General features: G+C 34.6%; 1 protein-coding gene across 3 annotated transcripts in view; it reads left to right on the top strand.

Annotated features, from left to right (window-relative positions):
- The first annotated feature begins 222 nt into the window (after nt 1-222).
- Nucleotides 223-12,443, top strand: part of LOC100256285 (uncharacterized) — a 72,901-nt gene continuing 60,680 nt past the window's right edge. The window contains exons 1-9 of one of the 3 annotated variants that reach the window (XM_010654759.3): nt 223-453; nt 612-732; nt 802-846; nt 1,080-1,142; nt 6,792-7,066; nt 7,157-7,256; nt 7,365-7,442; nt 7,590-7,649; nt 8,126-8,230. In XM_010654759.3, the coding sequence (XP_010653061.1) occupies nt 706-732; nt 802-846; nt 1,080-1,142; nt 6,792-7,066; nt 7,157-7,256; nt 7,365-7,442; nt 7,590-7,649; nt 8,126-8,230 (753 nt within the window). In that variant the 5' untranslated portion in view covers nt 223-453; nt 612-705. Of the gene's footprint in view, nt 454-611; nt 847-1,079; nt 1,143-6,791; nt 7,067-7,156; nt 7,257-7,364; nt 7,443-7,589; nt 7,650-8,125; nt 8,231-12,443 lie in introns of all 3 variants that reach the window. The other 2 variants (XM_010654758.3, XM_010654757.3) reach the window with 2 other exon arrangements.

Here is a 12,443-nt window from a genome sequence, read left to right as displayed (position 1 = left end):
ATAAATAGGTGATGATGATACAAAATTGTGATATAATATGTTAGAATTTTTGTCCCACTTCTTTAAAATCCACAAACATCACTTATCATGACTATCTCTATTATAATTTTTAAGTAATTAAGTCGGGCAATTAATGAAGTGAATGCTTGGTGGCTAAGCCTTTTATTTTTATTTTTATTTTTATCAAGAATATAAATATATAATATACTGAGAAAGGGAGGCGTAGTGACACGCGCCATAAAGTGGTTCCGAGCGTGAATTGGAGTGAGTGGGTCTCTCTTTAACCATCTAATATTTTTACCAACATAAGAAATAATTCCTTCTTCTCCAGTCCCAAACTATACGCCGAGACAAAGAAACCCTAAATAATAATAGAGACACTTCTCTCTCTGCACCAGCTCTCACTTTTCTCCTGCAATTTGGACTTTGGTTTTTGAGATCTCAGCCTCACTGGTACTCCTTTTATTTTTTCTACTGTTTTTTTTTTCCCTTTTTCATTTCTGAAATTCTGTTCTTCTTCTTCTCATATGTCAATTTTTGTATATATATATATATATATATATATATATATATATATATATATATATATTTGTTTTTGTTGTGTGATACAGAGAAAAGCCGAAACGGCTCGGATTTGGTGGAGGAATATCATCAGCACAGTCGGATTACGAGAGTGAATTGAATGTAAAATAGAGGAGGAGAAAGATGGAGAACGGTTATGATGGAAAATTGGTAGATAGATTCTCGGGCTTGGCCTTAAGCGATTCGCCATCCTCAGCCTCTAATGATGGATTGTTTCAGGTCATGAAAGCAGTCGAAGCTGCTGAGACCACCATCAAGCTGCAGGTCTCTCTCTTTCTTTCTCTTTTTTTTTTTTCTTTAAAAAGGTTCATATAATTTTTATCATTTCCTGAGATGTGTATATGTTTTGATGTTGTGTTGTATTTATTAATAGTTATTGATTTGATAGCGACTTTGTCAAGTGTGGAGATCAATGTGACAATTTTTGCATTTGGAAATTCTCTACTTTCTGATTGTTGGTTGTGCCGATAATAATGTGTTTTTTTGAATCTTCACAGGTGGAAGAGAACAATCGACTGAGGATTGAACTTGAGAAAAAAGCTCAGGAACTGGCAAAATATGTAAGAGCTTTTGCATGGGATATTCAAAACAGTTTTCGCTTTTGGTTTCACATGAATTGAAATGCAAACATGTTTTTTTAAAGTGCAAATGTTTTAGTGCAATCTTCAAATAAGCTCTCCCTTGACCACGCTGTGGATCAACTCGCCAAACAAGCCGCCTTGAACAATTGAGGCATTCTCTTCTTATCTCCACAAGTCACTTTTCTCAATGATCTTGTTGTTCTGGCTTGTGGCCCTACTTTGGTGGCTGTTTTCCTGTTTTCCTATTCTCTTGTACTCTTCTGCTAATTTTTGTTTTTTGAAGGAGGACAACTCATTCTTCTGTTCTCCTAGTTTTACTTTTAATTGATAATATAGATCATTGCATCAACACTCAATAAAGTGGGGAAACATTTTGGGGACATCATGCTGAAATATTTCTAGGTTATCAACTTGGTTATGCTGGTTCCAAAACTTCTACAAACCTAGATCTGCATTTTGAAACTCGAATATCATATTTTCTTTCCTTTTTTTTTGGTATCAACTCACAAATTATATTATAGATTCCTGATTTGACATAGGTTTTTTTTCTCCCTTTTTTTTTTCTCATTTGAAAGATAAAAGGTCAGCAACTCAGTGTCTTATATTTTATGGGCCATTTTTTTGCGGTGTATTTCCTTAGACACTGTAGAAGTTTATTTATAAGACGTGATTAATATATTTGGAAGAAAAAAGTGAGATAAAAGGAATGAGAGTAGATCTCCTTCTTCATGAAAAATTGATTCTCAACCTCGAAATGGTTGCAAACCACATAAAGAAATCTAATCCTATGAAGCCCCATAGAAAACAAGAGTATCATCAACAAATAACAAATGAGAGATTTGAACCCCTGTATTGCCCCAACCCCTCACTCGACAACCTGACAAATAACTTCCACTCACAACCCTCTTAAGAAGACAACTAAAAGCCTCCATAGTAATCACAAATAAATAGGGCAAAAGGGGATTCCCTTGCCTCAAGCCCTTAGCGCATTGAAAAAAACTGAAGGGTGCCATTGACAAGGAAAAAGAACCTTGCTCTAGATATGCTCCACTTTATCCAACCAATCCACTTCTCCCAAAACCCATCTTTTGTAAGACCGAAAGCAATAGGTTCCAATTTACATGATCATAAACCTTCTCGATGTCAAGCTTACAAAGAATACCACAATCATTACTTTTTAACAGCAAGTCGATGACCTTAGCAATTAGCATCGCATCTAGTATTTGTCTATCCTCCACAAAAGAATTTTGGGACTTGCAAACACTTTACCCATTGCCTTCTTTAGTCTATTGGCTAACACTTAGTCAACAACTTATAAAGATCACCCACCAAATCGATAGGACTACAAAAGATGCACACTCAAGCTCTTTATGAATTTTCCCTACTCATGGAAGTCTTTGAAAAAACCCATCACCTCTTTACAAAATCCCAACTAAATTGCCATAATGCCATAGAGAAGCCATTTGAACCTAGTGCTTGGTCCTTGCTAAGGTCTGAAAGGGCAAAGAAAACCTCTTTTTTTAAGAACAAATCCTCCAACATTGCAGCATCTTGAGCTCCTAAACCATCAAAAGACAAGCCATTAACATTAATTCTCCAATCCCCTGAATCGGCCAAAAGATTATAAGAGGCTTGAGCCACCCCATCCTTAATTTCATTCTCCTTTGAAAACCAGGTTCCATTAATTTTAATCTTGCCCAAATAGTTCCTCCTTCTGTCCTAAAAGTTCCTCCTTCCTAAAACCCTGATATTGAACAAGGAAAACATGGTGCCTGAGGGACTCAACTACTTTGACTTGTTTAGGTAAATCAAGGATGATAGTCAATAGTGTCTCATATTAATACATGTTTTCTTCAAATTTCTAAAGTATCTCGCATTTGAATCTAGTGTGAAATAGCCATCTAAAGAGGAAATTACTCTTGGTGTGCAAGTGGCCTATAACCTATTTGGGTCTCCCCTTAAGGGGGATTCTAAGAGTTGTTTTGAGATTTAGTAATAAAAAGGATATCCTTAATGATTATATGGCTATATGAGAGCATATCAATCTTTGGGGGCAAAATAATTCTTTTGAACCTCTATTTGTCTCTTATTCTCACTTATTTTTAGTTAGTATTCAAAGCTCCAATTAAGGTGGTTTATAGGATTGAGTGATTATAGAGAGATTCCTTTGGTTAGGGTGTGAGAGGGAAGGAGAGTTCACCTTGTTGGATGAGACCTGGTTGGGAAACCTATGAAGGAAAGGGGTTTAGGTGTAGGTAGGATTTCTTTGGTAAATAAAGCCCTCTTAGGGAAGTGATTGTAAAGGCTTCTTAAGGAGAACAATGTTTTATGGTACAAGGTTATTTTGAGTATTTATAAGTCATATTTTGATGGATGGTATGTTGATATTGTTGTCAGGTGGTCATGTTGTGCTCTGTGGAAGGCATTTCTCAAATCTTGTATTGTTATCTCATTTTTCTTGTTTCACTCAATTCTCTATAGTTGATCGTCTAAAGATCTACTTTTGGGAAGATACTTGGTATGGTGATTTACCTACTTGTATTCAATACTCAAATCTTTTTTAGGTGGTGTGGTAAGGAGGCTTCTCTATGTCTCTTGCTTTTGAGGAATCAACCTAATTGATGTCATTTGTAACCCATGTGCATTTATCATCTTCCCACCCTAATGTGAGGGTTTAGCCTTTGGCCTCATCAAGCTTGTTTTCAGTTAGGTCTTTGTTCAAAGTTGTTTCTCATTCTTCCACATCTGTTCCTTTTGATTTGGCTGAATTCATTTGGAAATCTATAGGCCCTCTTAAAGTAAAGGCTTTCGCATGACTTATGACTAGTAAGAGAGTTCATACCAATGATCATGGTTGTTAAAAACTTACGATACACAATATGATACGTTTTTTTTTTATGGAAATCAATATGTATTGCAATTTGCATCTTATCTTAAAGTGTATTTTACGATACATGTATGATACACGATAGGATACATGATACAACGATACATACATCTTCAACTATTTTCCATAATTTTTAAGAAAAATCAAATCAATTTTTTTTAAAGAATTTACAATATTGAATGTTTAAAATGTACTAAAAGATTAAAAATTGATCATAAAAACAAAGAAATAAGTAAAATAATCTTATATGAAAAATTACATTTTTGATGTCAAATACTATATTAGAAGTCAAGTAAGTTTATTTTTACGATGAATGTTGGAGAATTTACATTTGAATGATTTAAATGTTGACATTGAAATTAATGGTGATTAGTGAATAATTTTTTATTTATTTTTACTTAATATATTAGTTTTTTTTTTTTTTTTTTAAATTTTCCTTTTCAGTGGGGAAGGAATGATAATGAACTTGAAAAGTTGAAACTTTGAAGATGATATATAAAGACGTGTATATATATATATATATATATCAATAACATAATTAGTACATATGTCTAGTTAGAATTTAGAATTAAAAATCAAAGCTAAAAAATGTGGATTATGTGATGAATCCATATATTATAGTCATATTTTGTTAATTTGAACTTGTCAAAGCTTTGATATTCAATGTTTTCATATGATATGATGTGGTTTAACAATTTAGATTCTACCACATTTCATAAAATTGGTTATATATTACTCTATACTTCATATTTTCAATAGGCGCGCACACACACACACACACACACACATATATATATATATATATATTTTTTCTATTCATTTTTCACTATATAAAATAACTTAAGATACACAATACAATACAATATAGAAAAATGGAAAAATAATATACGATGTGTTTTACAAGTTAACAACTTTGCCAATGATATGCTCTAAAAGCAGAGACCTCTCAAAGCTCTTAACCAGTAGTGGTGCATCATGTGCGAGGAGAGTAGTAAATTAATTGATCATCTTTCTCTTCATTGCTTGGTAACTTTGGGTTTATGGTATAGACTCCTTCGAGAAACCTTATCAGGGAAGTGCTTGTAACAACTCCTTAGAGGAAGTGGCTGTTTGACATAGGGTTATTTTGAGTATACATGGGTCACACCTGAATTAGATGGTCACATTGATGCCCTTGAAAGGTTATTAGACTTATTTTCCCTTTTTTTTTTTCTTATTTATTTTGTTCTCTATGTGGGACAATGGGAAAATCTGGTTTTGGAAAGATATTTGCTGGGATAAGCAACCCCCCAAATGTTAAATTTCCAAATATCTTCATGGTTTCTGGAGATTCTTTTATTTATTTATTTTATCTTAAGCCTTTCATTTTCCTCTTTTGCATGAAATTTCAATTTTAGTTACTAACTTTCTAATCCAAAACTTGAGGAGCTAGTATATCCATGTCTTTGAAGTGCTTTTTATTTTTAATTTTTCTTAATAGGCAAGCAAGAAGAAATATTTATAAAACAATTGTAGCAAGATACACACGATGTATGCAATTAACACCAACACAAGCAAACAAAAAGGAAGAGAGAAAACAAAAAGCAACCTCTCTCTCCCTCCTTCAAACTCTTTCAATCTACAAAGCTTGTCATTGACATAGAATGATTGTCTATGTGCACTCTAGTCTAATAAAAAAAAAAAAAACATATAGAGAAAGATTTCAGACATACACTCCATGAGTTCATGTACATTCCATGCATATCGTTTGGCTACTTTTTCAAATGTGGAAGTTTGGTCTTTCATTCTTCCTGTTTTAGAGCTTTGTTTGTCTCTCATAAACTACAAACACTATAATCACATGCATAGCCCTACCAGGCCAGAACAAACAACATGAAAATAGCTTCTTACTTGCCACATTCTCTGGTTCACCTTTTGTGCCAATCCTGATCTTTGACCACCATTGCCTATCAAGAACTACTTTCCTCGTCAATTGAAATTACATAATTTTCCCAATTTTGTTTTGAACTTAACAACCTTTCCTACCTATAAAAAAAAAACTTAACAACTTTTCCTAAAGTTAAAGATCTTCACATTGCTCATGGGTGATAAGAAAGTTAATGCCAAAAATATGATTCAGAAGAGGTAGGTTTTCAAAGCCCCTTTGTCTTGATCATTGTTTTGTGTGCTTGGCTAGTGGTGAAACAATTGATCATGTCTTTTGCATTGCCCACTAGCTTTGGGACTTGGTATAAGCTGCTCAAACCTTTTGGTTTTTTGGATACTCCCTTGAAGTGTGAGATGGATGATGGTTATACCCTGTATAGGCTTTGAAGGATCTTTTGAGAGATCAATTGCTATGGGTATGGCTAGTCTCTACATGATTTAAACTATTTAGCGAGGAAGAAATGTTAGGATTTCTTAGCATAGATGAAGATCTATGGAGAATCTTTTCGGACTTGGTTTATTTCTATATATTTTTTTTCAAGACCTCCACCCTTGATGCATATGCTGGCAGTCCCTTTGAGCTTGTTAATGATGCCAGATTGGACCACCTCCAAAAATACTAGATGGCAACCCATAGAGATCATATCATGTACTGTGAGACAATGCTTAAGATGCATTACATATTAGTCATATGTTTCCTTTTACCTGGACAGTATATTTGGTCATGTGTACGGTATCATGTATTGTAAGCTTTTGGCAACTTCGATCGGCCATTTCCCTGATGCAAGATTTGGTGAATCTAAACTTTTTCATAGAGACCAAATGAATTGGTGGGTCGAAGATCTCATCCAGTTGATCCAGGTGATGAACATGTTCATGGACTGTACAAAGCTCCTCAATCAGTTCCTTCTGTAGGTAATCAAGAAGACAGGACTAGAAATACCGGCAACACATCTGTAGTTGGAGGTCACTCTGAAAGCAGCACGTTTAATGGAGCGCTGAAGGTTCATCCTGGGAGTCAGGGACCTACAGATGATGCTGGCTTCTTTCATGTTTCTTCGCCATCTACAACATCCTTTTCTCATAGCAGGTACTTTATATCTAATAGTAACAATAACCTAAGCATTATAATTTTCCTGTTAAAACACTAGCTTCAGATTACATTACATCTCTTTTTTAGGTACCAAGTTGAAGGAGAACATGATCCAAGGTTTAATTCATCTGGACATGGGCTGATGCCAATGACTGAAGTAAATAACCCTAGCAGTCTCTGGAAGCAGGTATTTGCTTATTAGTCTGTAACATATCTTTCATTCTTGATTTTGTGTATTTGTTTTTTTGCATCTATGAAACTTAGTTTTGAGGGACTGACCATGCTACTTGGATAGGATCTTGTTCTTAAGATTCAGGAACATGAGGAAGAGATTAAGCAGTTGAGGAAACAGCTTGCTGAATATTCCATCAAGGTAAGAAAGGGGAATGCGATTTGATTTTTTTTTTTCCCCTTTTTGTTAATCAAACATATGATGTTGTCAAGTATTTCCTGGATGAATATATCTTGATTTATTTTTATTTTCATATTAACTAAAGCAATTCATCGCTGTTGTTTGTAGGAAGCACAAATACGCAATGAGAAATATGTTCTGGAAAAACGCATTGCTTATATGCGTTTGGTAGGCAGGAATATACTTACACTTCTTATTCCCCCATTGTTCCAAATCCCCTTCTCCCTTCCCTTCCAATCTCGACTTTTCTTCTCCTTTTGGTTATGTTTGGTTGTTGGAAAGTACTAAGGAAAGCAAAAAAAATGCTAAGGAAAATGATTTTCTTATACTTGGTTGCCCTATGAAAAATAACAAAAAAAATCAAATATAATTAAATTAATTAAGAATATATACATTTTCGAATAATTTAATCTTTATATCAAAGAGTTAAAATAAATTAAATGACTTTGAAATAGCATATAAAAATAATTTATTGACTTTAAATCTATTTTTTATTTTCATTCACTTTTTCTTTATTTTCACTTTTCCTCTCTATTTTTTTTCCTTATATTTTTCCTCAAATTTTCTGAGAACCAAACATAGCCTTTATGTTTTTTTTGAGGGGGTTCATGGAAAGTTTTTGTCCTTCTTCTTCTTCTTGCTAGGCTTTTGATCAACAACAACAAGATCTTGTTGATGCGGCCTCAAAAGCTCTTTCATACAGACAAGACATTATTGAGGAAAACATTCGTCTCTCATATGCATTACAGGTACTAATTCTCTTATATTGGGTGTGTGGGCCCCTTATTTTAAGGGAAGAAAATTTATTGAGATCCTTTTTTGTTTGAACTCCAAGTGGAGATTGAGTCTTTTATTTTATTTTTAATTTTTATTCTGAAAATTTACTATTTCTTTTGACTAGATAATTTTTATTTATCCAGTGTACATGGATTCATGAAAATATTGTTATTGTGTGTAAACTCTTCAAGTTTTTATATTTTCTACTTTATTCTTATAGTGTATTATTTTTCTAGTCAAAATTTTGTTGTTACTAGTTATGGTTCCTTTGTGTTGTATAGGGATCATTTTAAAAAATATAAGGTAAAAATAAATTACATGACTAAACTTTTACTATAGAAGTGATGTAGCAATTGAATTAAGTTTGCAAAATCTGAGAACCAATGCATTGGGAGACAAAATATGGCATACATTATTAGTTAATACATTCATGTATGTATATATATATATAAAAGTGGGATGGTTGGCAAAAGCATCGATATCACCTTTATTGTACTTGTTCCCAATAGAAATCTCACCATTGCTGATTTTAGACTCATCCACTTGGTAAACATTACCTAGTCTAATTGAAATCTTTCTTCTTAGCCTTGACCAATTTATCAGATTCAGTTCCTTTCCATCTAACTAATTTTTTGTGGAAACTAAGAGTCCCTTCTAAGGTCATGACCTTTGCTTGGTTAGTGGTATTGAAGAAGGTAAATACCGATGACTTGTTACAATTGAGAAGTTTTTTCAAAGCCTTTAGTCTTGATTGGTGCATCCTATGTGGGGGGAGTGGAGAGATGATTGATCATCTCTCCCTACATTGTCCGATTACTTTCGAGTTATTGCATATGCTATTCTCGTAGGCTGGGATGGTGTGGGTTCAACTAAGGAGCATTTGCGATATGATGGTTATTATTTGTGATATGATGGTTACTTCTTTTATGTGTTTTGGGAATTCTATTAGAGGCAAGGATTGCTTCTCTCACTTTGATATGGATTGTGTGGAGAGAGGAATGCTAGGATTTTTTAGGATACTTGTAAGACGTCTGAGATGATGTGGGACTTGATTCATTTTTTTGTTTCTTTTTAGGCCTACTATATTGATGCTTTTAAGCCTTTTCCCTTGAGTGCCATTTAGTTTAGTTGGCTCTCATGGTGAGGAGTCCATAGTTTTAAAAGGCTCAAGGCACACCGAGGCGTAAAGTCCTCCTGGAGTCTAAGGTGCAAGGCGCAACTAAGGCGCGAGCTTTAGTGAAGTGAGGCGCACCTAGTTTACATATATAATTTTTATATAGTACACTCTGGAAAGGTAGCTACTGCTTTTTCTTCTTCTTCTCTTCTTCCTCTACTTAGTGGCTTCTTCCTCGTCTTCTTCTTAATCTAGGATGACCGTGTTTTTTTTTAATTTTTGTTGGGTCAAAACCGACTGAGCCCTTTTTTTTAAGCCTTAATCTGAGTTGGACCTTTTTTTTTTTAAATTTTTTGTAGGGTCAAAACCCCAATTTGGGTTGGGCCCTTTCTTTCTTTCTTTTTTTTGAATTTTGTTTTGACCCAATTTTTTTTTTTTAAAAGCTTAGATTAGGGCTCTTTCCTTTGCCTCTGCAACTTGTTCATGGTTTGTGGAGGAAGAAGAACAAAAGAAGAAAAAGAAAAAGGGAGAAGGGAGAAGAAAAAGCGTACCTTTTTAGGGCTTTGTGCCTGGCCGAAGGTGAGCGTCTTGTGCGCCTAAGCTGCGCCTCCTTCAATAGGCATTGCCTAGAGTAAAGGTGAGGTGCCGATGTTTCGCGTCATGCCGCCTGAAACACGCCTTTCACGACTATGGAGGAGTCTAGATGAGCTTTTGGAGATGTATTTTTTTTATAGTCTTTGTATTCTCTTTGTACAAATCTCCTTGTAAAGCAGAGATTTTTTCTTGATTTTTTTTTTATCAGGTTTGCATTTCATGAGGAGAATATCTCATCCTCATGTTTTTCTTATCATTAATTAATACATCTTTTGTTTCTGATATTAAAAAAAAAAAAAACAACCAAACACTAATGAGTCTATATATGATTATTACTAAGGCAATTGGTTGTAGAGATTTCCTAGGAAAAAGGTCATTCTATGGTTAGGGTTACTAAAATCACTTATTGGGTTTACTGTAATGGTTGTGATGCCAATGTTCATGTTAGGTGGAGTCTTTGTTGTCATTGGAAGGCCATAACCCAATTTTTTTTTTTTTGTATAGGTAAGTAAACCTTGTATTAGAAGCGCCTAGAAATGGCCATAACCCAATGTTTTAATTGAACTTTCACAATTTGTTCAAATTTTGATTAGAGAGAGTACAAGAAATTGTTTTTGGGATTTTTTTTTTTTTTTAAATTAAAAGTTGATAATAGTAAAGTTGAACAGAAGGATGAGAGGTCCTTCCCTCAAAGTACCAAACCTTATCAAAGTGAGACTATACTCATCCACTGTACAAGGAGTACTGATAAAAACATGTACAAAATATCTCAAAAACCAAAATCAAACTCTCTCAACCGTTATCCACCCCTTTCGAATTGCAAACCAAAAGCTAACTAAGTAGAATAACATTAAGTGGAATTCTTCTAAAAGCGATAGTATAAGAAGCCCAAAAAGAGGAGTAGAAATGAATAAGATCCCATAACATTCCTTCCGTTCTGTACTTTTCCTCAAAAGGCTTTCAATTTGGCAAGTTCTTTGGTGAGGAGATCAACTCTTCTGCTTTCAATTTGCTAATCTTTATTATTTGATAGGTCCAACAACTCTCCCATTTCTCGTCTCATAAATCTTGTCTTTCCCTTGTATTGGGATTTTAACTTTTAATGATTTTAATTTGTTCAACTAGGAAAATGATTACCTATTGTGATATATTAAAAAGAAAAAGGAAAAACAATAACCTTTCCAATATGCCAGTATACTTCCTGTTCGTTCTTGTGACATATTAGATTGGGCTAGCACCACACAGATCTTCTTGGATGGAAGGGATCTTAGAGGAAAGCACTTGAGGTCAAATGGTCAGTGATTTGCTGTAAACAGGAGAAGGGTGGCTTGGAATTTGGAGTATGATGGTCTTGAATAAGGCTTTAGTAGGCAAGTGGTTTTCAAGGTTTGATGTGGATAAGATAAATTGTGAAGGAAGACCATCACGGGCAAGTTTGATGAGGAGCTTAACAGTTGCTGTTTCCTGGTAAGAAGAGGGGGAGGCAGAGAGGCTATGTTTTTCAGTTTTTGGAGATAATCAGAAAGCCTCATCAACTTTACTTACTTTTTGGTGGATCAAGGATTTGGAACCAACTTCTTATAAGATGTTTGGTATGGGCAAACCACTCTGCAGGACCACTTTCCTGATTTGTTCAATGTTTCAATCAATTGAGAAGCTATGATGGTTGGTTGTTGGTTATGCAGGGTGAATGTATTGGAACAAGTGGTTTATTAGAAGATATGATGACTGGGTGTTGGAGATGATGAAATAATTCTTCGCTTCTATCAAGGATGTTGTAGTCAGTGCTGTGTAGGGAAATGAAGTAGTTCAGGATTTAGGGAAAGGTGGTTACTTCTCTATTAATGTTTAATACAGTTCGAAGCCCTTATCTCTGAATATTAGCATTTTGTTTCCATATATGTTGGTGTTGGGTTTCTTATTTCTTTGGGGTTGCATTTTTCTTGTGAAATGGTTTGGGCAAATATCTTTAAGTCGGACCAACTTTGGAGAAGGGACAGGATTCCAGTTAATTGGTACTGCATCTGCAAGAAGATGAAGAATCAGCTGGTCACTTGCTCATTCAGTGTGGGATGGCTTGTAGCCTTTGACTTTTGTTGCTATCCTCCTTTGGTGTTTGCAGGCCCTTCCTTTGTCAGGAAAGGGCACTTTGACTAATTGGCATGGAAGGTCTGATCAAAGCTTAGGAAGAAAGTATGTTAGTATCTCAAGTACTTTTAGGGTGATTGCTTAAAGTCCTCCAAGGCACCATTTTTTTTACTCAAAGGTGCTTTTGTTGAGGGGAGGCAGATTCTGGATGCTGTCCTGATTGCTAATGAGTTGGTGCATGAGAAAAGGAGATCAAGAGAGAAAGGGGTAGTCTTCAAAATTGATTTTGAAAAGGCTTGTGGCCATGTTGATTGAGACTTTTGGACCATGTACTTGAAAGAAAAGGTTTTAGTTCAAGATGGAGGTTTTGGATGAGGGGATGTTTATCT

This window comes from Vitis vinifera, chromosome 7 (assembly GCF_030704535.1).
Source record: "Vitis vinifera cultivar Pinot Noir 40024 chromosome 7, ASM3070453v1".
Lineage (NCBI taxonomy): Eukaryota > Viridiplantae > Streptophyta > Magnoliopsida > Vitales > Vitaceae > Vitis > Vitis vinifera.
This window is presented reverse-complemented; position numbering and strand designations above follow the sequence as displayed.